The sequence below is a fragment of the Calonectris borealis genome, chromosome 8 (assembly GCF_964195595.1).
Source record: "Calonectris borealis chromosome 8, bCalBor7.hap1.2, whole genome shotgun sequence".
Taxonomy (NCBI): Eukaryota; Metazoa; Chordata; class Aves; order Procellariiformes; family Procellariidae; genus Calonectris; species Calonectris borealis.
In genome coordinates this window covers 33,125,180-33,150,886 of record NC_134319.1, presented here as the reverse complement: position 1 = coordinate 33,150,886, position 25,707 = coordinate 33,125,180, and the positions used below count along the sequence as shown (strand labels likewise).

At 44.7% G+C, this 25,707-nt stretch overlaps 1 protein-coding gene and 1 non-coding gene across 11 annotated transcripts in view; both read right to left on the bottom strand.

Annotated features, from left to right (window-relative positions):
• Positions 1–490: 490 nt before the first annotated feature.
• The window catches only part of COP1 (COP1 E3 ubiquitin ligase), a 132,108-nt gene continuing 106,891 nt past the window's right edge, over positions 491–25,707 (bottom strand). For 4 of the 10 annotated variants that reach the window (XM_075156883.1, XM_075156879.1, XM_075156884.1 and 1 more), the window contains one exon: positions 14,816–14,993. In XM_075156883.1, coding sequence (XP_075012984.1) covers positions 14,868–14,993 — 126 coding nt within the window. In that variant the 3' untranslated portion in view covers positions 14,816–14,867. Of the gene's footprint in view, positions 2,977–4,961; positions 5,007–13,555; positions 13,747–14,815; positions 14,994–16,208; positions 16,289–17,718; positions 18,559–25,707 lie in introns of those variants that run through there. The other 6 variants (XR_012674569.1, XR_012674570.1, XM_075156882.1 and 3 more) reach the window with 4 other exon arrangements.
• Positions 20,706–20,840, bottom strand: LOC142085323 (small Cajal body-specific RNA 3). Its single transcript, XR_012674625.1, has one exon.

Genomic DNA, 25,707 nt, shown 5'->3' with positions numbered 1-25,707 from the left:
GTTTCCAGAGGGACTTACGAATCTCCGATCCTTGCTTGGTTGAGTTGTGAACATCTCCAAGCCCTGGAGCAACCTCATCCAACTTTGAGGCAAGCCCTGCTCTGGGCAGGGGGCTGGACCAGAGACCTCCGGAGGTCCCTCCCAAACTCAATCGCTCCCCGTCTCTAAAAAGGCTGAAAAACTGATAGGGACCATTTGTTGAGGAGGCGACTAATTAAAAAAATATTGACCAAATGCTGTTAAAAAAAAAAAGATTACAGTAAGTAATTATATGCGACTTAATATGTCAACTGTAAAGAGTTACCTGAAGGAAAGAAAATTAAGCGGATTAAAATAAGGAGCGTACCACTTGTGACAAAGAGACAAAGACAAAAAATGCCATCAACTTGTGTTTATGAGCTGCTGTGTTTCTAATTAGGGATAGACACCAAATTTGCATTTTATCTTGATTGAAACAGAATGAAAACCGAAAAAATAAAGGCAGCCGATGTTAAACTGTTTTCCCTGTTTAATTCAAGGAGTAACCTTACAGCATTCAAAATAGCTGGGTTTTTTCTTCCGTTTTTAAGATCTCCGCTTCGTCGGAGTGATTTCAATTTAAAACACAGAGGACCTTCAAGTTGGGGGAGAGAAGGAATAAGGTCACCTGCCAGGCAGCGGCTGGATGGCACAGACAGGGGTACAACAGCAGCCACGGCAGTTTGCAAAATAAATCAGTAGGCATCGATAAACAAGCCCGAGGCTGAGGGAAACCCATGCCTGAAACCAAGGGAAGCAGCAAGAGCGATGGCCATCGCTCCTCGCGCCGGCCCTGCCTTCTTCAGTGGTGGCTGGCTGGGAAGGATGCTCCGCGCAGCTCAGCACAGTCACCCAGCACCAAATTCTCTTAAAATGCAGCAAAACAGAAATCAAGCTAGTGCTCAGCGGGACGCATCAGCTGCCATCTGACAGAAGGAACCAATTTCATTTCCTCCTGCCACAGTGACTCGGGTGACTCATACGATAGAGACCTGCAGATAGCACCTCGGAGCAGGACACACGCTAGCGTGCTCTCTTTTCTCTCCCTCCCTTCTCTCGTTGCTCTCACCCCCCCACTGGCATGCCAGAAACCATGGAAGAAAACCAGCACACAGCATCTGGGGGCCATCCACACCCCTCTTGGAGCTGAGCATCACGTTTCTCCCCACTGGACAAGACTCTCCAGAAGCCAACAGCAATTTCAGTGTGTCCCACGCCCTTCTAGCTGAGAGCCACAGCTGTTGGTTGAAGGAGCATGGAAAGAGGCACCAACGTTGAATCGGGACAGGATCTGCCCCAACTTCGCTGTAAGGCTTCATCTCTGCTCTTTTGTTCGTACCCCCAAGAGCACCCTTGTTTTTCTTTTCTGTCTTGTGACCAAAGGATGTCAAAAGACCACATAACCTGTCCGGGAAGATCAGAATCAGAATTTTAACACCTGGAAGACGTAAGACACCTTTCACACGCCACCATCAGTTACGGCTTCTTGATGAGTGGCCCAAGACTGCAGCAGGGCCTTGCTTTGCTGACATGAAGTCCCTGTGGCAATCTCAGCCTCAGAGGCACGAAGGAGACACGTACTGCAACGAATAAACGCAGAGAGATTCTGTTTGCAAACCGAAATGCTTCCCACAGGTATCACTGTATACATTGCACCTTCGCCACCCGCAGCTAGGAAAAGATGCTACGCCCACCGATTCCACTTTCAAGCTTAACGAGTCCTGGCAGCAATCCCGACAGCTCAGCATGACTGCTACTTGTGAAGACTGTCTGCACCTTCTTACCCCTCCCGCTATCCTGGCCAACAAAGCAACAACGACTCTTAGCATCATGGTTTATTCCCCCTCCATATGTACAATTAAGTGTATGCATGACCATTAAAAATAAGGCTACTTATATCATGGCTCTGAAACACATTACAAACCAACTCCATCCCCTCTCTTATTACAACATTCAAAACGCTTGGCTTCCATGGTGTGCAGAGAGGGACAAATGCAACCAGACCACACGGGCGATTAAGTGGTGCAGGGCTTTGGTAACTGCATCTAGAAGCTTCCTCCACTAGCTGAGATAGTCAAACGCAGCCAGGTCAGTCAGGGGGGAGATCGTGATCCCACGACGTCTTGGTGCGGTCAGTCCAGGTCCCAGGCAACTGCAGGTCACCTCAGCTCAGCACATTGCTGGTGGCAGGCAGCAGAGAGGCCCAGGCTCGTGTGGACAGAAGGACAGCTTACTCCTCTCCTTTGGAGCTGCCCCTTTGGGTCAAGGCAGGGGCATGAGGAGAGGAGCAAGGGGAAGCTGCCCTTCTCTTCTTGATGACCAGAGGACTTCAGTCTCCAGAGGTGTCAACCTGGGTGACATTTCTCAACATTTAATGCATCTAAAAAAAAAAAATAAATCAAAGGAACAACTGAACCATATCGTTATGGGATCTCAAAGCAGATTGCTTGCATGTCCAGGTAAGGCTTAGAGACTTTCTTTTTCCAATGGGGATGAAGGAACAGTCCAGATGAAAGTAACCAGAGATGTGCAACTAAGGACAGCCCTGTGTGGTCCTGTAAGCTCCCTTCCCAAGTAAATCTGTTCCCATATGCAACAAGAGAGAATCTTCCAGCTTCAGCTTGTGGCTCAATAAATTTTATTATTCCTTTTTGTTTTTATTTAAAAGAATTTGTTTTCCTATCATAAAAATTAGACAACCATACCACCACCAGCAGCAGCAGCAAAGTCTGTGGAGTTAATGTTGATGGCAGACAGTTCACTGGTGTTTCCAGTGTCTCAAAATGTCCTAGAAAGTCCATAAATGGAAAAAAACCCAAACATGATGGTTTTGGGGAGGAACATCAAGGTGGTTTCGGTTTCTTGTCCCGCTGAGGATCCCAGATGAATACTGTAGCATATCAGCAGGACCAAGTACCTCATGCCTTGAGAGAAAACCCTTCATACCAGCTCCAGTACCTGATTAGTAGGGAAGAGAAGACGAGACATTTAGAATAGCAATTTGTGACATTCATTATCTCCTACATCAGCATATAGATCACTAGGACAGGACTGACCCCTCCGTCTCCACCCCTTACCCTTTATTCACCAGCATGCAATAATATCACGCAAATGGGATAAGCTCTTGGCAAGGATCCCGATTTTGGTGTCTGCTTGCGCTAAGATAAATTACAGCATGAAGCAAAACCATCCACAGTTGTGTCATTTCCACTCATCCCAATCAACCAGCTCTTGGAAATCTTGTAATGGAGATCAGAGATTTTGCCCTCTCAGCCCTCTATGCTCACATTTCCCTTGTCCCTGCTAAGATGCTGCAGCAGCCTCTGAAGGCATGGTCTAGAGACGGCAGAAGAAAAGTAACTGTGAGGGCTGTCACCTGCAGAGTGATTTGCACAGCCTGTATTAACCCGGAGGGGTTTAACTGGGGAAAGCTCGAGAGCTTTAGCCCATGGGTGCTGGCTGGCCTGGCATCTGCCCCCAGACTGGAGTGTGTTTGTGCAAACCCAGTCCTTTCCCAGACCATCCCACCTTTCCCCTGCGTGCCTACCAAAGGCAAATGGAAATACCAGAGTTCTGACAGCCCTGGCTGTTTGCGCATTTCTCTGTCTACCCTCTCTCATTAACAGGCAAAGTGCATGAGCAAAACCTCTCCTCTCTAATCACTCTCCTGTTGCTGCTGGATTCACTTCAAGATATCAAAAGCGTCTGTGCATTTTGCCCATTTTACTAAGAAGGAAGTGACCAAAGTAATAAGCAACCAATTCCACAGCCTGCTAAATAAATTGCCTACGGACAAGAGGCCACAGCATCACACGCTGCAAGAGCAGGAGTAACCAGGCCACTCGTGGCCTAAAAAGGAGGAAAAAAAAAAAAAAATCTTGACACGCAGTCAAACACAGGCCATTTGGGTCTCCCCCCACTCCTGCTTTTTTTGTGATTTTTCCAGGATCATTCAGCCCAGCAACTCTGGTCTGGCTCCAGAGAGCTGCTATCGTCACAGGGATGCGAGGGGAAATCAGGATGAGGACCTCAGCTTCATAAGAGTGACGATCCAGCATGCAACTTTGCAAACCGCAAGTAAACCCCTTCATCAGCAACTACAGAAAGCTGCCAGGGCTCTGGGCTACAAGCTTGTGGCGTTAACGACCAAGCCTCAAAAGCATGGTGGAGGTCAACGCTGCTGTGCACAATTTGGGATGGCATCAGACCTGGGGTTCTCCAGAGCATTAGGTACTGGTTTGGGTACTGGTTTTGCTTGGCTGTCTGATAGACACATAAAGGAGGACAAAACCTTTTCCATATTACTTGACATTTCACGGGTAGAAATACATTGAACAGACACTCTGGAAGTGCTGAAAACCCAGCAAAACGCTGGCTCCTGGGTGCACGGGGAAGGCTGTTGCTTTCACAAAACCCTGCGCTGGCAGCTGCTGTCTGTTACAGCCAGTCTGGGCGCCAGGGTAAGCAAAGTGAGGGAGCGTCCCTGCTCTTTTTAAACATTGCTCCAGCCGGCTGCACGTCAGGAGCTCAGCTTTCAGCTCTGCTGCACCCCGCGTCGGCGGCGGCAGCCGGAGGACGGGCTCTGGTTAACGCCGGCCAGTTAACATGCAGCCTCTGCTGCCACAAGAACCAGCACGAGCCTGGGGAGATGCTTGTGCCAGACTCTCCGTGCTACCAGGACCCCAAGGAGCAGCGGAGGCACGGCGGGTGCTGGACGGCCGCCAGCAGCTTTTCTACACCTTGCTTTAACTGGGTTTCATTGCTGGTGTGCTGCCTGCTTGCTCCGCCATGTGCCGGAGGCAAATACATCATTTAAATTACAAAATTCTACAGTTGGGATGACCTCCTCTAATGGTTTCTCCTGGCTGTACGGTTTCTCTGACCTTGCTCTTTACTAACGACAGATTCAAGCGTTTAAAGAGGAGATGCATGAAATAACTTACCTTAATTGTACCCTGACTGTTAGCAGCAATCAGCACGTTGGACTCCTGGAAAAAAAGAAGAGGCACTATCAAAATCTGCCGTTGTTTTTTTTTATTCTTTTTTGGAAGAAGCCCCAGAGAAGCAGCAGTTGTTTTCATCTTAAACATTAGAAGTATATCTAATTTCAAAGGGACTTAACTCTTCCCATTTCCAAGATGCTTTCGAGGCTGAAAGTCTTTATAAAAGTTATATTACCTTAAAGAATTAGAAAGCAATAATCCTTAGTGCTTGTACAGAGCTTTAAATCTCCAAAGCAATTTACAAACATGAATTAATCCTCACAGTCTCCCTGTGAAGTGGGCAAACAATAATAATCATTTTCATCTTTTGGCAGCATATGGACAAAGGTCTCCAGCGCCCTAACTAAACCGACTAATCACCATGACAAAACCTTTCCGTCTCTGAGGCCACGCAACCTCTCCCATAGCCACAGACAAGTAAAACAAAGAGGAGAAGAAATTAGAGAGCAATAGCAGACACCCCCAGTTTGGAAGGGAAGATAAACAGAGAGGGCTCCAGCCTTCAGAAAGGCAGAATCTATTTACCTCCTGCCAATTGACGGAGTTGCCTTTGGAGATATCCTCATTGTCTGCAAATTAATGGTCTGCTGCATTAATGGTCAGGCAACCCCCGGGCAAAAACCGGGGGAGACAGCCTCTGCCCTTCAGACCGCATTCCTGATGCGACCAGCAACTGCAGCCGCACCCTCCCAAACCAAAATCGTTCAGACCGGGGGAAATCCAAAGGAACGATATAGTGCCAATAAGCCTAAAGCATGGAAGCGCTGGGGCTCCGGCAACAGCCCTGGAGATGCCGAGGTTGAACCGCCGCTCCCAGACCGGTGTCCCGCATCTGTCCTTGTGCCAGCAGCTGTAACGTATGCTGCCAAACCGCCCGCCGCGAACTGTTTTCTCTAAAGGCAGTTGATATCTTTTCTCAGACACATTTTTCAATTTCTCTCGCTGCTGCTATCCATCCCCAGACAAACTTGCCGTAATTATCGCATCGCTTAACGCATGTATTTTTAATAAACTCAGTGACTAGAATACGCCCCGTTCCAAAGGCAGCGGAAAGCCAGCCCCGACCCAGCCCCAACAGGGTCACGAGCTGCCTTGCCACGAGGTTTGGGACTTTGCACAGCCACCAGCATCAGAGCAAAGGCAGAAAAACCCTTTTCAATGCAAAAGGCCACTTATCAGGCAAGAGTAGCCTCGTGGCGGACCACTGGGCTAATTGTTATAGATAGATTTGTTCACCCCGGTACAATCACTAGGGGATTAGTTAAGACTCCTGATATTATCTCACCAATGATCCTCCAAGTCAACTCCTGAAAAGAAAGTATATCCTCAAAGGAAGCATATACTCCAATTTCCATTAATTTGGTGGCTAAGAGAGTCTAATCCTGTGAACCGTTCAGCTTCTGGTTAACAGCATTAGAATCAAAACCCACCAGGGGGAATGCAGATATAAATGTGATTTGGGACCAAAACAGGGACTGGGATGCCAGATAGGATTTTGGAGGTAAGGGAGAGACACTAGCAGCTATCTAGTGTGCCATGCAAGAGACTTGAACTCCCGAGTACAGATGATCCAGGGTCTGAATGATTCCTGTTTGCACTGTGAGTGATTGGTAATTCATCCTGCTGCTGCAGTCTGCTGGGGTACCACTGTAAATGAACTCTGGTTCAATGAACAGTTTTACCTGCTAAATAAAATAAAAACGCCAGAGGGTAATATACTCTCACTCCCTTGTTTTTCAGAAGCCACTGGTTTTTTTTTTCAGCAGGGTCTGAGCTAATCACCGCTCTGCTGCTTTTACCCACAACCACGAGACGCAAACAGGAGCAGACAGCAGCAAAATTAGCACCAAATCTGTCATTGGACAAACAGTGACTTGCTTGTTAAGGCACTCTAGCACTGCTTCCCCAGGAACACAGCTAAGTAACTTGTTTTTAATCCTCTAAAGAAACAATTCTCTTCCTTTCGTGTTGCCTGTAAAACAGACAATATATTCAGCACGTTAAACACCTAAGCAAGCTGTGAAGTTGCTTAGATCTGTAGGTTTGTAACTCGCAACAGCTGCGAGCATGTTGAACCAATCTTTTTGCCAGGACACATGTGATGGAGCTACCACATCCTCAGAAGACAACCACCATGACCACTTAACTGGCAGAATACCTGTTTCCCCTACCGCACCACTATGAGCATCTGTATCTCTCAGGCATGAAAAACAGGGTATCACCATCCACTGTGCTTGCGTGTTCTACTTTACCGTAACCACTTGGTGTTTCTATGCAGGGCAAGAAGGTTGAAAGGCTGGCCTTCCCCATCCCCCCCAAATTTGTTGTCTGCAGGAGCCAGAAACTCCGAAAACAGAGGCAGGGGGTATGTTGGAGATCCACCCCAACTGAATAGTCCTCCTCTGAAGAAATCCACTTTTGAAATGACTCTTCTGTGCATGCACCTCCTGCTATAGGTGGTTAGCAACTGTAGCCCTTCTTAACAGGAGGGGCAGCCGGCGCCAGGCGCCTTTGCTAAAACAAGATTGAAGAAAAAAAAAATGAACACACAACAAAATTCAAGAGACAAGGGTTTACTGCCTGGCAAGCAACAGCATTTTGTTCCATGTGGCTGCTAATCTCAAGTATTACTGCACTCCGGTGGAAAGCCACCGACTGTGTAACCTGATGAAATGTGGCAACCTCTCCTCTGCACATCAAGGCAGATAAGGAGCGATCGGAGGAGACGTGGTGCAATGCACTCGGGTCCCCTGCGATGAGATAATGTGGCATCTCAACGAGCCAGGGACAGCCATAAAATTGACGGGAGACAGCTTCAGAGTTTTGGTCCTGCTAAGTCAACAGAAAGAGCAAGGCTCTGGCAATGTCAAAAGTACGCATCTTCTTGTCTCTTGGCATTACATACGAATATAGAAAGATTAATTGACAAATGTAGGTGCATCTCAGGACTCAGTCAAGATTAACAGGGTGTGCAGGTCCAGAACAGCTCTACGATGCTCCAGGGCTGAAGTCCTGTGCTAAGACTTACGAACAGCCTTTCACACAAGCCAACTTTTTCCTCGACCGCAGAGACAGTATTATGGGGAAGGCTGAAGGACAGTTCCTTGACATTGGGAAGGACTTGACTCCACCACAAATCTTTGTTATTGCCCACGGACTGGATGCATATCCACACGGAGGTAGGCATTATGCAAGATGAAGTCGCAAATCAGTCCTGAGAGCAAAGACAGACCAGACAGAAGCACCTCTGTCCTGAACCTGACACATCCCTGTTCTCCTGGATGTGGCACTGGGTGAACACAACTGGTCTACCCAGAGAACCTTAGGAGCATTTGCCCTTGGGATTTGAGGGGGCTTCCATTGATTGTGCCAAAAAAAAGTAATTTCTGCAGCACATTCTTGATGGTAAAGAAAAATAAAACCAAATTTAGGACCTTCTTGAGTAGATGAGATACCTGCTACATTCATCATTCAAAGGAATTATTCACCCAGTGACAGCTGGATTTTGAAGCACACTGATTTCCTTCCCTCCTATAGGAGCCCTGTATTTGGATGGCCCTGGGGAAGCAATTTGTATAGGGAAGGAAGGGAGGAGAAGGAAAGTCTGGCTGACTGCTGGTATTCGTGCAAGAGCAGTTGGCATTAAGAGAATCAGAAATGCTCTGGATGTTTTGCAAAGCTTGAAGAAACTCAGCTGAACAACTGAAAATTGACGGAGCTGCTTCAGTGCGATAGGGAGTAAGACAGCTGAGGCTGTAGCTCTTCCACTCTTTCTTTACATCTTTGTGCAAGAAAACATTGGGGGGGGTTAAATGAAAGTCACCCCAGATGGACAGCTGTTAAAACAGCACACACATCTCCTTGGAGGGACACACACTGATAATATTCAACTCCACGGAGCAAGTGAAAGCTCCAGACCGACCCTCTAGCTAAGCTGTAAATTTATCCTCCCAGTAACTGCAAGGCTCCTCCCTGTCACCCCTCTTCACTAATAAAGAGCCACGGTGGACGCCCGCTTGCAGCCGCAGTGCTCCAGGAGTTAAGCATCCCTCTCGCCAGCGGGCTCGTGCAAAATCACGGGTGTTTTATCGTCTTTCTTTCCTGACACAAAATAGACAGCCTGTCCCAAAGGGGCTCAAAATAGGCAAGGTGAGCACAAATCACTCACCTTTTTTTTTTTCCCTTTAATATAATCCTTTGCGAGACCGTTCCTCCTCTGTTATCCCATATATATCAATCCTTAAAGTGAAATTCAGAAGCTCACACTGAAGAAAAAGCTGGAGCATGGTCTACACAAGAGGAGGAGCCCAGATGCCGACTCTGAAACATCTCGGTCCCCCTGTTAGGAATGGAACTGTGAATCAGAACATTTATGTGTGAACATAACTTACACTTCTATACTTTGTAAACGTGGTAGTTTTGCAAAGGCTAGTCTTACCAGTCTAGAACACAGCCAGTACTTGAAGGCTGGGAACTGCAGTGGGTAGCTAACCATGGCTTTGACCACGTAAGCCAACACATAAAAGATGCAGCAGCATCTTTTCTCCATGCTGTTAGCCCGATAAAACTAACCTTGAAATAAACTCAACCGACTGTGTTTCTGTCACAGCCCACGCTAAGGAAGGAGGAAAGTTTGGCTAAATGAGAAATGGTACAATGTGGACTTATTTCTTACTTTTACACTCTCCCCTACTTTCTACAGGTACCAGCAATAACACAACGGGCTGAAGAAGTTGTTCCTCCGGAGGATTATTAAGATGCAAGATGCGTCTCTTCAAATTGTGTGTGCACATGTTCATGCGATGGACTGGAAATCCTATTTGGGACTTTCACGGTATTACAAATAATTACAGGCCATGAAGTTTGTGCCTGTTATCCCCCCTTTTCTGCGCAAATAAAGCACATTCGCCTCAAACTTCCAGCACAGTCATCATTGAGGTAAGCGTGAATTTTCTGGATTTTCAGCTAGGTTTGTTCTACGGATTCACAGTTAGGATTCTTAAAGATCTTATTTTAAATTAACAACTTCTCACCTTCCCACCCCAGCAGACGTTTTTGCTAACGAATGGCTGGTTCGTCAGCAATTCTCTTTCAAGCAGACAGACTCACTGCCAAGTAACCCTGAACACTTACTCAAAGGAACTGGAGCCTAATTAAGCAAAGTTGATACAATGGGAAAATATACTGGGTGAGAAAGCTTGTACTTAAATCGCCATTGTCTTATGTTATTTATAGGCAGAATAAAAGTATATAGTTGAACTAAATCTAGTGCTGTTTGTACAGAAAGCCCTTTCTTGAAGCAAAGCTACTTGGTCCTGACTGAAGATGGCAACTATTACTCAGGTGCTGGCTTTTAGGACCGAAGCTGCAGACCATCTGCAAAACACACTTCATCAAAACTTTTCCCATTGACATCGCGCACAAAGCTTTTTCATGTATCAAGATGTGTGAAAGCGGTTCCCCAACAGACCACCACTGCTTGACTGCTCTTCATCTTGTAATTAGCAGATTCTAATGGTTTTTCACTCTAAATCCCCCGGGGATCCAGTTATTTTCTTGTTGGATGACTCAAGTCAGCTTTTATTTTTGAAAGAAAATTACAAATTCTAACCTAGGAAACATGATGAACCTCCAGCGTGCAAAAATCAAGAGGTTTTTAAAAGCTAAACTGCTAGATTAGATCTCCTCCCAGTAGGATAATGTGTTGCATGCGGAATTGTATTTTCTTTTTTTCCTTTGTTGCGATACAATCGTTATCGATGAAGGGGTGCACGGTGGGATGCTTAAAGAGTGGTGCACAACCCACTATCTCCCTGTGTGCCAGAATTTCCTTTATATATCATTATACTCACCTAACATTAATCCCTTCTGAACAATTTTAAGGGAATATTATCTATACTGTGAACATCAGGCCCAACCAGAAATTAATTACTCCTTTAAACCATGTACTTCTTTAAAGAACAAGGTCTTACACACAAAAGATGTCATACCAAGACATTTCAGGAGCAGCAACACCCAACTCCTTTGGTTTTAAACCTGGAACAAAACACACATGCCTAAACTGTGTCTTTTAATCCTTAGAAACTACATTTTTATCTCATTCTGAAGGTAATTCCTTTGTATACACAGAGATAAAGCCTCCTTAGGCTTATCTGGGCCAAAAAAAAAGCAACAACTCAATATATCTGAAACAGGTCTCGTCTGTGCTTCTTTCTAGCTGCAGCTGCAAATACACAATCTTTCGGGTTTTTAAGTTTATAAATGCTACACAATTACACCCGCACAGCATAATGAAGATATTTTCTTAACATATTAACCCACAGATTTACAGATGACGGCACTCCTTTGGCTTGCTTTCTATAGGAAGACTTGCCCGCAATCATATGCACACACGTATAGTTTCTTCTCACATAGGAATGCATGGACACAGTATAAAGGGGAAAAAAAGCTTTCAACTAAATTAGTGTTTTCATTATCCTACATCACACAGAGTTTGCGGCTTCTGCACAAAATGAAGCACGTCTCGCTAGGAAACGTGCACAGGTAGAAACTCAACATCTCCTTGAATCCCTCCCCTCGTTTTTCTGCAATTCCAGACTTTAACCTCTGTACCAGGGATGCTTTTATCAAGTTTTCTGACACTTCCACATCTGTTATTTTCTAACCGCGACTCTCAATACATGAATATATCCCTCTTTCCTGCACCCTGAAGAAGCAGTCTTCTCATTTTTGGATTTTACACTTAATGCATTTTTCTACTTCTATTCAGACCAACCTCCGCACAAGAACTGTATAACTGGAAGCTTATTTGCTATCATATACACCCAGGTCTCTGCATTCACAGCACATGGGTGCTCAGAGGAAAGCAGCCCAAGGCTTGCTCCAATGACACACTCAAATAAGTAATAAGCTATCTCTCAGCCAAGTGAGAAATCACTTTTTCTTAGCATGACCTTTCTTTTCAGCATGTAGCTCTCAAGAAAACAAGATCAACAAGGCAACTGAAGACCAGGCTAGAAGAAAATAGAAGTACGGACGTGTAGGGTGCTGCACATGGACAGGCAGAGATTTGCTCGTTTCTACGCCCTCTTCTGAATTCAAGACGGAAACGGAGGCCAGCGAGACTGATGGGAAGAGGGCAAAGAAAGCTCTGCAAAGGCAGGAGAGCCAGCCAGCGAAGCTAACCCCAGGAACTGTCGATATATTACAGGCGACCGCCTCTGTAATTTAGTTGTTCTAGAACAAAACTGGTTTTGATGAGCGCCTAATTTATTTAGAACTCAAGATGAGAATAACTCGTCAGACGCTTATTATTCTGCATCTACTGCAAAGCGAAGTACACAGCTCTAACAGCTGTTGCACACTCCCCATCAGGCAAGATAGGGAGACATATGTTAAAACCACATTATGTTGGCATTAACCCTCCTTCCCCAAAGTGCAAGTTTTCTCCTCCTCTGAATGTGGGAATATTGAGCTCCACTGCCCATCTATCCGCGACAAGGTCTCTAAAGCTACTTGTCCCTATGGTTGTATATCCTGGGATTTCAGACGCTCCCCATAAACAATATGCTCAAGGCCTTGAACAAAGCAGCAGCAGTATATAAATATAGCTTGCAATAAGCCTACAAAAAAATGTATACATAAACATGCAACACATTAGCATTAATATTGCAAAACCACAGGAAATGGCTAGGCATTAGTTTAGTGAAAACAGCTTTTAGCATCTATTCTCTTAATACTTAAAGCTCCCAAATATTTGTTTGGCAATTCTACATAATGCAATGCCGTACGTGGCTTGACAACTGCACAGTCCAAGACCTGCATTCCTACTGCCGATACATTTTCCTCCTTTCTCTTCTAGTGTTTGTTGCAATCAGTCATTACATCATGCTGGAGGTGATGAATTTAATCTCTCCCCAGCCAAGGTCACGCTGCCCTGCCCATCAGTGCTGTATGTGGCAAAACCAAGCCCCAGGGTGCTATCATTACTATCGCTATTGCTATTGCTTATGCCTCCCTTCCAAACCCTCATCAGAGACAAAACGTGCGATCTGAAGAAAAGGCCACCAATCTCCATGAGTATTCAGAAATGTGACCTAAATCTGGTAGTTTTAGATTTTGATTTTGTGCAGACCAACGGCAAACCATCAGGGATCGGAGCCGTAAGCAGCAATCAGGAGAACGTGAAAAGCCTTTTCAGTCCAAGCTGCCCCGCATGAGACAGACGAGCAGTCCACCCTACAAGCACAGCCTACCACGGCTGCTACACAGCCCAGGCCTGAAGCACTGCGAGGACCACCACTCCCAGTTGCTGCACTGGGAAGGAAAGGAAGGGATGATGGTGGGAAACTCCTGAGAGATGCTAAAAGACACCCCTTCCCGTGCCTCCCAGCTCCTCAGTTCTCTTTAATTTACAACACACTCCTTGCCCTATTGTGAAGGGCAAACTCCAATTTGTTTAAGCCTGCTTCAGGTTTACTTGGTTCTCTTATGCCTCTTTCACACTCATGATGTGTTTCTCCCACCTCTCTTACCTTCTCTATTCTTCCTCCTTCTCCTTTTTGCCAAGTCAGTGCTTTCTCTTCCAGCTCAGCTGTATCCAACACTCCTCAGTTGCTCAGTTCCCTCTTTCAAGTCTTCTTCACACTTGAATCAGCAATTCCCTCGTTTGTGCAAGAACGCTTTCATCTTTCCCAGACCATCTGTCCCATATCCTTCGGGGCTTCTGTATTTGTGAGATCATTGTCCCTTGCATGGCATCTCTCATCAAAACCCTACTTTCAGCACTTTGTTCTCCAGTTTCAACTGCCTCTTCCACAGAGTCCTGTACATCCTCCCATCTCTTTCTCCCTCCCCTTATGAATCCACCTTTGAAAATCCTGCTTACAGAACAGTTTCCTTTTCTTTCCAACCCTTTTGCCTCCAACACGCTAGCACCAACGCCAACGTGCACATTTTCCTTGGGTTCAGAAAGGGAATAGATGATGGTTAACCTTCCTCTCTGGTCCCAGTATCCAATCAACCAACTGTATCTGGTCCCACAGGCATTCTCTTCTTAGCTCTGTACCTCTAGGTCCCTGAACTCATTACTGCACTAGGATGACATATCTGTTCCTCTGATCCCTGCCTGGGCTGTCAGCTACAGCTCGTTCCCACATCCACCTCAGAAACATCTGCCTAGATAAAAACCAGAGGATAGAAGAATATAAGGAGGCAGAAACCTTATGGTTATAGACTGAAACACCACGTTATTTTGTGGGAACAAACTGCTGCTGGGCCAGCAGCTTTCAACAGGAGAAGGTGGTCCACGTCAGCAGCCTTCCGGCTGCACACACGCCCCAGATATCCTTTCTTCCATGCTTTTTCCTGATACACAAGAGCTAATACCGCACGGCAGCTGCTGTGCTGAACTGGAACACGCTCCTCCGAAGGTTTCCAAGTTGGGCCAAGAGGGATCACTGCTAGGTGACACATCTCCTGTGCTCTGTGAAGCTCAGCGCACAGTTGATGCTGCCAGTGGCTTCCCTGGGCCAGGCACTGGAGTTTGGATCCTGTTATTAAATCAGTCCCCACATAGCAATACCACGAAATAAGCCGTTAGCTGGTCCAGCTCCTGCTTCCCTTCCTCTCCCAGTGCCATTAGTTTCAGTCTCTAAATAGCTGAATGATACAGGCTTAAAATTGACCCAACCACCTTGACGTTAATATTTTAAATTATTAAGTCTTAGTTCTCTAATGCCAATAAATCATTTATATGTGCACATTTAATTAACAATCCAATCAGTAAAAACAACTTAGCATTCGCACAGCACATTTTATCAGAGGAACCAAAGACACATTACAACATTAATTAAGTGTAACAAATGCCCTGGTGAGGTAGCTAAGTATTATCCTACTTTGACATGTGGGGAAACCGAGGCAACACGCTCGGTGGATTTGCCCAAGGTTAATCCAGATGTTCACAATGAGGCACTGTAGAGAAAAAGCAGGGAGAAATACCACTGAGATTTAACTCTCCTAATAAGCATTCCTTTTCTGAACTGCAGTATTTACTTATTTGCTGATGAGAAATCTGTTCCAGCTGTGTTCCTCTCCCAAACAGACTAGGGGCACAAACCACTGCTACCAAGCGTGCTAGAAATCAACCCTAAACTGCAACAGCCTGCCAGGTGAGGCTGAACGCACCAGGTCCAACATGATGCCCAGCCAAGGGTTTTGAAAAACATTTAATGACCCTTCCCACCCCACAGTTCACACCTATGCACACATCTAAGCTCATGGGATGCAGGACACTTACCTAGAAGTCATAGGTCCTAGACCTTCATCATCAGTGTCTGGTATCTCCCAAGTGCTCCAACAACTCATCCAACCCTTGGGGAGTTTCACACCAGGCTCCCATGTCAGGAGCACGGGAGAGGAGCAAGAAATTCCTGAATGACATTGACTCTGCTCACAACACTGAACAGTTATGAATCTTGGAAAATATCAGGTGTCCCAATATCCTCACTCTTCTACAAACTCTTAGTTTAACCAGCCTTTCAGACCATGCAGAGCCCGTCCTGCCATCTCCTCCTCCCTTCCCACAGCCAGGAGATGACCCTCACAGTGGTCCCAGACAATGGTGGCACCCGCACAACTGTGGCAGCTCTGTTTGAGGACGTGCCCTCAACGTACAGTTCTAGATCCACCAGTTTCATTTGCTTCCCCCATTTGGTACAGAAAAGCACTGGTTCCTGGGACTAAGGCTATAGCTGACAGCCAAATTGATTTGCCCAAAGTATTAGGGATGGTTTTTTTGATAGTACCTGGCAGCCATCTAGAATTCAGTCCAACAGCCCATACGGGGGCAAGTCCAGCCTTGTTTTTTCCAAAAATCATGAATTCGGCTCTGTATGCAAATTACATGCTGTGGAAATGCTTTAGGTTTCCCAATTATCATATGATGAAATGTTTCAGACCCACATGATGCCTACTGTCAGTCCCTTTAACCCAAGTGTGTGCCTCTCAGCAAAGCTGGATGGATTTTCAGAAGTTCTCACTGAAACCAGGAGGAGCTCATCTCCTCAACGTCTTTGGCAACCGGATCTCTGATGAAGGGACCCAAGTATCGATATGAAGTCTGTCTCATGATGGCAAGACGCAGAGCCTTCCTCCTCCAAGCAGAATGACGTACAAAGTGTTGCTTACATGAGAGTAAAGTCACCACTTACTGCACAGCTCCCAGTCTGAGACAGGGTGTGCAGAAGATTAAATAACACAGAATTCATCTAATTAAAGAAAGAGAGAGAAAGGCTTGACTAATATTAAGGTATTAAAGCTACCATAGGCTTAAGACAGGGTGGATAAAGCCCCGAACTAACCTCTGGAGAAAGAGGTCTTGCAGCCGTGTAACTGGTGGGAACACGTGCTGGCCAGTGCTAGTGGGACAGGCTGGAAAGAAAAACCTTACTAAACCCCCACATGACACCATCCCCTCAAAGCAAAAGTGGAAGAACAATTAATGCATTACAACCAGAGATGGTGGCAATCGATACAGGAGACCGGGTTAGTCATAGGAGATGTCGGGAATGATGAAGGGAGCCAAGCCGAGTCAGGCTGGCTGGGTCAGCAAGAGGGGAACACTTTGGCAGGAACTCAGGAAATGGTTGATGGACTGAGGAAATCAATTTTATTTAAAACTGATAGTGGATTCATACTCTGCTACTGTTCGTTTTATACTGTTTGGCTGTCAACTCTTTGGGGCAGGAAGCTGTCACTTGCTGTCTGCTTGGACAATACCCAGTAAATTGGATCTCCTGCTGATTGTAGCTTCTTTGCACCGTCCTAATGAAATCACCTCCACCTCTAAGACTGGCCTGATACAGAGATGCAAAAGAGGGTCACGTTAAAGCAACCTGAATTCTGACATTTAATTCATATGCTTTAACTGTAATAACATCCCTTGAACATACCCATCTGTTTTTAAGTGGGATCCCACCAGCAAACCAAATCCCGATACTACAGTATCACAAACCAAGCAACTTTGAAAGTCCTGGACATAAAATCCTGACCATTTCGTTAACAGGTCTTAGAATAATGTTGCAGGGGGACTCGAGTGCTCCATATCTGTGAAATACATTAATTATTCTGAATGTTTTGCTCATGCCAGCTGGAAAATAAGGATGATGATTTCACTGCATCTGCAAGCCTTCTAATTGCGTTACTGGATGGGCCAGAAATCTGGCAGCCATGGAAATCAAAGCCTTCATTTCTCTTTAACCCAGAAATAGTATATTTAATAGCAACAGGAACAGAGTCGTGGGTCTAAGTGTCAGCACTGAGGATGCTGTTCATGGCGGGGGGGGAAGCGACAGCACGCATAAGACGCTGCATCTCCAGCCGAGGCTGCAGGCAGGGAGGGTGCGGGATTACGCATCTGCGTGGCAAGCAGAGCTACATCAAAGGGAGGGGAAGTGAGGCACAGCGGGAGAGCAAAAATATCTCATCCCTGGAGGCTGCTGCCACCCAAAGGGGCGCAGCTGCTTGGTGGTGAGAACAGAAGAGGGAAGGGTACCTGCCTGCAAGGCGGCCCAGCTTGTAGCTGCACGAGCCACTGCGGGAAATATATATATTTCTTGTATTTTCTATGTGACACGTATACGTGTGCCACAGAAGTGAAATCACCTGGACCTGGTGAGATAAAAGAAGGGACAAATTGTTTCTTGCAGAAAAAATCAAGGCACAAACATTAACATTAGCATGCGTATAAGCTTCATGAAATTATACCTATACTAATGCTATTTATAACACACACCTATCCGGGAAAGAGGACTTTGATTTAAGGAATGGAAGTTTAATTAAGGTAAAACAAAAGTTTCAATTAGTCTTGAAAAAATTCACAACCTGCTGCTCTCCTTCAATATCCAATTCAGCTAATGTTATAACAGGATCAAGCGCAGCACTATGTACCTGAAACCTCCCGCAATGCAGACAAGGCTGGGCAAGCTGTACCAAACCACGTGGCCTTCTCTAGTCTTGAGAAATAGGAAGCTTTCTCTCCTTAGAATACTGTTTCAAAAATGCCCTGAGTGCAGTGGGCAAATATTTTCACTAGCCAGGGCATGCAGGAAAATTATTAAGGAGAAGAAATGTTGATAAACTTGAGATTGGCAACGAAAAATGGCTAGAGCCTACACCTGCAGGCAGCAGGTTCTGATGACATCCAAAACTGTGTTTAATGTCACAAGCACTAGTTTACTCTTGAGTAGTAACTAGATAAGATTCCAGTTATACTTAAGTCTTCCCCCTGCACATATTCAAGACGTAAGGTTGTGTTAAAAAAGTTTACTGTCTTCTGTTCTTGTGGTACAGGGCAGGCACAGGGAAGGATGGGGCAGCGGAGCTGGGCATCCTCCCCCAGCCAGCAGAACCATCTCCTCTTCACCTACAGCCAAGAACGGGGTCGGGGGTGCTCAGGGGCAGCGTGGTCTCTGTAAATCCTTATCGTTACGGCAAAAGGGAGCTGAACTGGACTTTGAGCTGGGTCATGTCTGCAAGGCTGTCGGGAAGAGAGCGATCTTTCATTTGTAAACTGAAAGAGATGCTGGAATCCCTGAAAGAAGATACACTGAAGCCCACAAGCCATTTTTGCAGGTCCGTTTTCAAAGTAAGGCCACACTGCAAAATATCAGCTTTGATTACCAAATTGTATGGCTGGTATTGAAAAAGGCAGTACAGTAAATTGAATTTTAATAAGATCTGACTGTACATAAAAGGTGAAGAACTTCATTAACAAAACCATACAGAGTGCAGATGATACATATGAGGTTGCTTCTCTAATATCCTACTACTGATGCTTTCTCCATTGTATTTATCTGGGAGGAGAAGGGAGTGGGAAGAGAAGACAGCTATGCCTTAGGTATTAAGAATGATGAGAGTACAGCTTTATAGCTTTAGTACAATAAATGCAAAGCATGACATCTTCTCTGCTTTGTTCTGCAGAATGAACTATTCAAAAGATAATAATGAACTTTGCATCATCTGAAGGACTCAATTGTGCTCTGCTGCCTGCTTCCCTGATCTCATCCATCTAAAACACTCCCGAATCCAGAAGGACGAATGAAACCAGCAACAAAAATGCACCTGAGAAATCAGAAATCACTGGGTCATTCAGCTGTTGAAAAGCATTTCAGATTTAAAAACAAAGGATATTAAAAAAAAAACCCAAAACAAACAAACCACCCCACCAAGAACTGAGATTAAAGTCAGAAGAAAAACACAAGATGTCTTTAGACAAGTTAATTGATTGTGAGAGGAGGGGAAAAAAAAAAAATCCAAACTCGACACACAATTCTTACAACTAGAGAGAAATTCCCTATTCTTTCATTCACCTTCCACTTTCCCTCTCCTCAACTTGCTCATTCACCTCCCTGCAACTTACCCTCCCCTAAGGAACACCAGGAGGTAGACCCTGAATTCTAATTGCAATTGCTATTCTGCTAAATCCCATGGATTTACATGCGCAAAATTAGCAGGACTCGCCTATCAGGCATTCTTTACAATAGTAGATGAGAAGTCACCTGAAGCTCTAGATGGGCTTTCTTTTGTTTATGGCCTTTAAATAATTCAGAGAGAGGAGCTGTCAAGCTGAATCTGCAAAGCTCCCTTGACTTTGGACTTACACTATTAGACTGCCTGCCTATTGTTTATAAAGACAAAAGGGAAAACGTTACGGGATCATATGTCTGCATGGGAGGGGAGTCAAGGACTAGAAGAACAAGGGCTGTCAGGACAGAAGCCATAAAAAACAGATGGGAAAGCAAAAGTACGCAATAGGTGAAATACAGATGTACCAGCAAAGCAGCAAGAGCAAGTTGCCAGTTCGGTCGTGCTATAAACAAACAGTGCTAGCAGTTTCTTGCGTAATGTGATGTCATTTTTTAAAAAGGAAAACCCCAAATGCAAATGGTAACTTTAATTAGCAATTAAAAGCACAACTTCCCAGCTATACAGCTCCCTCCCAGATCTGTCTCACTTCTGCCAACCAGTGACAGTCATCAGGCAGTGGGCCAGCACTTAATAATCATCCCAAACCTCAGAGAGCAATTTCATCCTTTCTCCCTTTTTTTCTGGGCTCTTTAGGCAGAGAAAGATTTACTAGGTCCTGCCTGGGGACACCAGCGAACCACAGGCGATGGCCCCTGGCATCCCGGGGAGCTCACATACTCCAAGGTGCCTTTTAGATTTTTTTTTTTAAAAAATGACTCTGGGACATGCACGGCTTTGATGGGGTTTTGCACAGTCATTTTCAATCAAAGCTGCAAACCTGGCTTACAGCAAATGACTGTTTCTTGAACCAGCAAGAAGAATTGAGAAGGAAGGGGAACCTCAGGAAGTGCGGCCCTGCTCCACCCACGCACATCTCTCCAACCAGAACGTAATCACCTCTGCAGCCAGTTTGCTAAACCTAACGAGGACTTTAAATAAAAAAAGGGCATTTTACTACAAAAACCAATAACTATGATTACAAGTCTTGCTTTAAACTACTGAGCTGGATTAACTCTTGGCAATTATACTCAGCTCTGGATGCTGCAGACAAAACCCTGCCCAAGGGCTGTCCCCACGTGGTGGGACATCGCAGCTGGGCAGCAGAGCCACTGCTGAGGACGCTGCAGGAGCTGTCTCAGCACATTACGGGATAATACAGGTGTATGGAGGGGAACGATCCGGTTTAGTTGGCTCTCCTAAAGCAGACAGAGACCTCCACTTTGATCTAGGAAGACTGCAACGGTGGACAAAACATATTTCTTTTGCCCATGACTGGTTCCAGCAGCTTCCAGTCCTACAAAATTTCATGATTAGAACAGCCTTTTATTACACTGTCTTTTATCCCGGGCTTCTGACCGTATCAAATCCTAAATGAAACGTGATGTAACGCATGCAAATAAGCTAAAGAAAAGAGGATTCAAATAATAGGAAAATACCATTAAGTGGGAAAGTTTAACTCAGAAGGTCAAAGTCATTCTAGCCAGAAGAAAGAGATGCTGCACAGGGCACGCGTGCATGCCCAACGGCCTTAAACATGGCACCGACGGCTCCTTTCTTACTCGCTCGGTGGCTGCCAGCTAACAGCAGGGCCTGAAGCTGTAGTGCCATTAATAAGTCCCTAAATCTCCTGGCCTTGAATATGCTCCTAAACTCCAGGGAACAGCCTTGAATACACTCCTAAACTCCAGGGAACAGCTTGCCAAGGGTGTGCTGCCTGCCAGCATCCCTACAGCAAGGCCATTAAACAGCAAGCTGCTTTTTCTTCCTTTTTTTATTTTAAATGTAGTACATGCATCTGAAAGAAGTATTGCCAGCTCCCAAACGTTACCGATCACAGCCTGCTCTCAGGTAGGAGTCCTGAAATTAATTGAGGAGCTGTCAAGCTCATACGTCACAGCCTGGAAATCCTTGAATTAGTTGCTTCCCCCCACGCTCTCTCCTTGGCACTCCGAAAGGGTGAAAACCAGATGACATCCTTACCCCGTTCTAGGCTGTAACTGGATATTTAGGACAACCTGACGGCTCTACACACTTCCCACTGGAAAACAGGAGATTAAAAAAGAGACATTAATTCTTAAAAGCACGTTTTTGTTGTTGGCATCACTGCCCTGGCAGTGCGCAGTCGGGGCTGGTGGCAGCAAGAGGAGCAGCGGATGATGCTGCGGCTCTGCCAGACACACTGCTCGACAGGCTCAGGTAGCCGGAGTCCTTCTCTGTGTTCCCAAAAAGGACACAAAGTTGCATTAAGGTACTTAATTTTCTTAATTTCCACTCCACAAACCCAGCAGCGGCTCAGTTAATGGCAGACCTTTAAGCCTCAGAGGCTTTTGCAGGTGGAGTGAGCCCTTTGCCTTACTGCACACCAAAATAATTTCTAGCTAATATACTACACAGATTTAACCCATTCCACACAACACCTCCTAACAACTTTATTCCAAAAAAACTAGAAAGCATTTTACTTTCTAATGAGCCAGCAAGTGAGGAAAAAGCATCCTTCTTCAGAGGATGTACTCACAAGCAGCTCTCTCACGCTTGTGCTTTCTCAGCACTGCAAGACCAAAAAAGGCTTTCAATAAAGTGAGATCTGGGTAATGTTCTACATCACTGTTTAAGGACAATTCAATCATCTTTGCTCTGGATTAAAGTCTTGTTCCCGATTAATCTTAGCAGAGCAATGAATAGGAAATCCATGTCCCAGGAAGTAGGAAAGATTTTATCTTTAAACCCAATTCACAAGTAAAATCATGTCTCTTACAATGGATAATTCTGCTACTGTTCAAGTTATTTTCACACAGTGGGTATAAAAAAAATTATCTCTAGATATCTCAAATTGAAATGACTGTTTTTAATGCTCCCTGTCATTTTGAATGCATGCAAAGACTAACAATACTGTATCAAAAAGAGGAGCTCAATAATCAAGAAATCCATTAAGCTACCAATGACACTAATAGCAAAAAGGAAGTTTAAAAAGACTCAAGTATATAAAGAAAAAAAATCATGTCATTTTCCTACTGGGATTATAGGAGTGAACAAAACCCCTTGTGTTGCGACACAGTACCTCTGATTTTGTAATATTCTTCAGCTACATAAATATTAGAATACAAACCCGAGCTCCGCTGACAAAGGGTGAGGGAAGACAAACACACACTTCTGGTATTTGATTTTCTTAGCTAATCTGCTTCATCCTCCCTCAATTTTAGATATTCTTTCGGAAGAGATGCTGCTGTTGACTCACTCCTCAACAGACACCACGATGCTGGAGCTGGACCACACAACAGGTACCCCCTGCTTTCCTCTCAGCCTGACGATGCCTCAAACGTTTCGGAGCAGAGATGGTGAGAAATACAGGACACAGTACAGCGGATATAGGAAAATAAAAACAACTGTCCTCTGCCAGGACTCAACGCCACTTATTTCTTGTCACAGCAAACTTAGCATACCGCTACAATCATCAACAGAAAAGCTCCCGTGAGGAGTTCATGATCATCTACTGCCCTAGCTATAGCTTCCGAGGAAGATACAAATGATAGTATAAAGAAATGGCCTCTAAAAAAAAACCAGGCACACGGCACATACACAGTATGCGTTTGTCTGGATAAGGAGCGACAGAGACGATGGGGCTTGGCGTGCATCACATTCATTACTTCATTAACTTTGATTTGTAGTGAGCTGGGCTCAAATTCCATATTCATATGTTATCCAAAATTAATACAGAAGCCCCAGCCTGGCTGAGAAGCCACTCATCCGCATCATAAACCCACCTCAAACCTGCTTGCAAAGGAAAACAATGGAAAATTCAAAAATCTGTACAAAAATGAGTTTTCACAGCTCCCCTCCCCACTTCAGAATGGGTAATTCCCAGGTTCACAATGAAGAGCAAAAGCCAAAGATTTAGTGGTTGTGGTGGGCTTACGAGGAGGAGACTGTTCTTATCCACACCTGCATGTTCAGACAGCTCTGCTCTTGGGGGAAAACCAAGGAGCCTTACGACGGGAAGAAGAGGGATGGCTGCAGAGGATGGCCGAGAGACACGGAGAGGGTCTGAGTTTGCATTCAAGGATACACTGGGAAAGCAGCGGCCAAATTGCATCCCTTCACTCTGTAACCGTACATCTATCCAAACATTTACCTAAAAGAAATCTCTAAAGCAGTATTTTTCTTATATAAACATCTGAGCATCAGCAGAGTGATTTTTCACAGCTTGGATCTCTGCTTACTTTTGGCAAGGTAAATACGTATATTCTTAAGTTTTGAAACAAAGAAAACTCACAAGTTCCCAGTGCAGGCTGCTACCTGCTATAACACTAGAGGAAAAGTTTCACAACCTGCTAACTCCTGTTTTACTTCACATTTTCATGCATTTCGCAACAATTTAAATTTCTTCTTTTGCATTGTCAAGCCAAGCATGAACCTAATGGAAACAGAAAGCCGAGAGTGAGATGAATCCTTTTGTACTAAATAAGAACATTTGTATTTCACTTCCAGCTCATTTTCTCTCCTTTTTTTTTTTAATACTCCTGCTGGCCCAAATTTATCTTTTCAAATGCTGGAGCTAACATGCAAGTTGTGAAGCAAGGCACACACAGAAGCACTATTAACCTCCTATTTTAATCAAGGATATTTCACTCTAAACGACTCAAGTCTTCCCCCAAGCACATACTCCCGGGGCTAGACAGGCTTGCCATTATTTGGTGGTCGGAAGAAACTTGGCCAGAGGAATCTGCCTTGTAGAAGGTCTTTCTTGGAAGAAAAAGGCAATGAGGTCTCAACTGATCAACCTAGAAACTAGGAAGAAAAAAATCACGTATGCCTGATTTACACTTGGAGACTTGGTTAGGATGCTGAGCCTCTCCCACCGCAGGTAGTGAGGAGGGATGCAGCTTCTCCTCCTCCTCCTCCTCCTAGTTAATTTATGTGCTATCTGCAGATTACAGGTAAAAGGAACTTTTTTTTTTAATTTAATGATCTGAACCGATCTTTCTTCCCAGTATATGTAATATTGCTTATCTGCCTTCCAGTATCTCTCATTATTGTAAGTAAATGGGCAACAATGCACTCTCTCATCTGCCAGCTCCCCAGCTATACCTCTCTGCTTAACTTAATATTCACTTCAGACATACTAAAGTAAACCTAGAGAATCCAGTACTGCACAAAAAAGCTCACTTCTCTCCAGCTTTACCAACCAGATAAGAGTTTTGGAAGTGATTATGATATACAATAACATATAAGAGATGTAATTGTTTGAAGCAGCGCTTCCCTTGCAGAATTCAGAACACCTCATGCAAGGGTGAATGCAACTCCATTCAACCCGAATTTAACAGTATCATTTCTGTCTAAAAGGTATTCATTAAATTACTAAACATAATTTTCCTGCCATACTGGCTTTCCCTTCCTTAGAAAGGACCAATTATTATAATTCTGTGTGTATCCTATATAAAATAATTACATATCCTAATTACATATCCAGGTAGTTTCAATTCAGACATGAGATTGCTTTCAAAGGAGCGACCGTGCACACAGCTAGCTCATCTAGCATTAGCTAGAATTAGATCAGCACCAAAAGGAAAGTAAGTCTTATTTAAATAGGTTAAAAGGATACAAATCCGTGTTGCTGTTGGAAAACGAGTCTGAGCAGTTGTTTTTACAAGGAGTGTTACAAAAGCCTTAATTCTTGCTCTACCAATGTGCAACGCAATTGGCATTAAGTTGGTCACAAGTTACTGGATTTCAAAATGCTTTGGGGTTTTATTACTGGTAACAGAAGGGCAGAAAGCATATGAAAACCTTCAGAACAGTTGCCCAAAGCCAAGCAGTAACTGTATTAATGCAGAGACCTACATAAAGTAAAGCTTTTGCAGAGAAAACCACCTGTGCATAAATGCTTCTACTTCCATTTCACCCAGAGGTTAAATTATCTGATCAAAATCTTGTGCTGGAAAGAAAAAAATCAGTTCATATTTTTTCCACTTCATTTAGTATCTGTAAAACATTAAATCCTGCCATTAAAATTGCTTAATTAGGAGCGCTAGAGCGAAAGGTTGATGCAGCTTATGAGCTGTGACTACTGAATGGTGGTGGTCTGGCAGGACTTGCCATCAGTAGATGCACTGAGGAATGGGGGAGCGGCGGGGGGGAACCAAAGACAATATTGCGAGGACTG